The 2,002-nt window shown below is 52.8% G+C and overlaps 1 protein-coding gene across 1 annotated transcript; it reads right to left on the bottom strand.

Annotated features, from left to right (window-relative positions):
* Positions 1-343: 343 nt before the first annotated feature.
* HOXC12 (homeobox C12) lies at positions 344-1,897 on the bottom strand. Its single transcript, XM_010015269.1, has 2 exons — positions 1,333-1,897; positions 344-582 (listed from the first exon to the last, which is right to left on the bottom strand). Exons 1-2 carry the CDS (start codon positions 1,895-1,897, stop codon positions 344-346), a joined length of 804 nt encoding a protein of 267 aa, XP_010013571.1.
* Positions 1,898-2,002: the final 105 nt, after the last annotated feature.

The following is a 2,002-nucleotide window of genomic DNA, read 5'->3' on the forward strand; positions in this document are numbered from 1 at the left end:
CACCCCGCCGAGCATCTCTGGAAGCCGTCCGTCCCCCCGCGGTCCCGGCGGAGAAGATGCATTATTATTAATATTATTATTTTCCTTGCTGTCGGGTTTCGTATTTTAAGGGAAACTGGTAAATTATTAATGTTATTTCTTTATTCATTGATTTCTGGATAGGGAGGGGGATTAAGAGTGATCAGGTGAAGTCCCGGGAGCTCGGGTGAATGCTAGAGAGTCTATGTGGGGGTTGTTTTGGGTTTAGTTGGGTTTTTTTTCCTTTTTTTTTTTTAGTTTTCTATTTTTATATATCTTTTTTCTTTTTTTAGTTTTAATACCCGACACGGACGTTTTTTAATCTTTAAAAGAAAGAAAGAGCTTGCTCTCTCAGGAGGAGTCTTTTCTTTTTCATACGCCGGTTCTGGAACCAGATCTTCACCTGCTGGTCGCTCAGGTTTAATCGGTCTGAGAGCTCCCTCCTTCTTTGGCGAGTAATGAATTCATTGACCATAAACTCCCCTTCCAGCTCTGCCAGCTGCAGCTTGGAATAGGGTTTTCGCTTTTTCCGGGACCGTGTGTGCATCGGGTACCAAGGAGCACCTGGCAAATGGGGAACGAGAGTTTAGCACTTGGCAAGGAAACCCCATCCCCATCCTTCTCTTACAGGAAAAAAAAAGGGGGGCACCCTCAGCACCCGTTTGTCTGCACCTTTCTGTTAGCCCCGCTGTTCCCAAGGTCCCTCGCTGTGCTTAGGGATGCTCCCAGATGCCTCCCAGGCCCACGAGTGATGTACAGGAGGCAGAGGAAGGGAAAGCGGGGAGCGTTATAACCGGGACTTGGAGCAAAGGACGGGCAGGGACCGGGAGATAAGCCTGGAACCCCCCGGGAAGGGCTCCAAGCCAACAAGGAGAAACCTCCACCCCAATGCCAACTTGGAAGGCTGTGTTTTGGTATGGTTTTTAAGCACTCCCTCCCCTTTTTCTCCCTTCCCTCTGGCAGACACACCTCTGCGATGTCCCCAGAAAGAGCCCGGACGTTCTGCCAGCCCTCCGCGCTGTGCAGGGATGTGCGACTACTACCCTGCTCTGCGTCTCTCTCTCTCTCTTTTTTTTTTTTTTAATGGGATATTTACATGTTTATAGCCTTTTCTTTTAAAAGAAGCACCACCTAATAAAACATTAGGGATTTCGGTGCTACCCCTAGTGGTCTCAGCACACATAGACACGCCGCTTCCCACCGCTGAGCCCATGAATTACACCCCGGAGGAGCCCCAAGCCGGCAAGTTTCCAAGCAAAAAAACCCCCCAACGCAACCAGCTCCAGCCCCGAGATCCTCCTTCCCGGGTCTTACCACCGTTGCCTAAAGTGCTGCCTTGGTTCAGGGGGGACACCAAACCCCCCGCTTCTCCGGTCGTGCCTTTATTCCCTTCATTGAGCAAAGAAGAGCTGGAGTCTGACTCCAAGGACTGGCAGGACGGAGGGTCGTGAGGCACCGCCTCGCTGCTCGGATAGTCATATTTGCTGAAATTGCCCCCCATGCCTGTGGGCAGGCTGGATTCGAGGGGCAGCAAAGCACTGTCCCTGCCCCTCTCCTCCCTCTTGAGCCCGCTGGGTTCGGAGCAGGTTTCCCGGTAATAACATTTGCTTTCCTCCACCCGGGCGAGGTCGCAGGCTCTACCGAAGGAAGGGTTAATGGAGACAGGGCTGCCCAGGTAGGGTTGAGGGTACCCGTTGCAGGGTTCCGAGGATGCCCAGGGCAAGGAGCAGACGTTATCCCGTCGGGGGTAGGAGAGGGAAGGCAAACCGGGCAGCTGCCCTCCGGAGGCCCGGAAATTAGGGAAGTAGAAGGTGTCTCCCGTGTGGATGTTCACCAGAGGTCCCACAAAGCCGGGATTAAGGAGGTTGTGCTCGCCCATTTCCGCGGGCCTGACCGAAAGCTTCTACTTTATTGCTATCTGACATTAAACATAGTTAAACCGACGGCTCGGCCTCATTGGTCCGGGGGGGTCACGTGAGCCCCA

The sequence above is a fragment of the Nestor notabilis genome, unplaced genomic scaffold (genome assembly GCF_000696875.1).
Source record: "Nestor notabilis isolate BGI_N333 unplaced genomic scaffold, ASM69687v1 scaffold23845, whole genome shotgun sequence".
In the NCBI taxonomy this organism is placed as follows: domain Eukaryota; kingdom Metazoa; phylum Chordata; class Aves; order Psittaciformes; family Psittacidae; genus Nestor; species Nestor notabilis.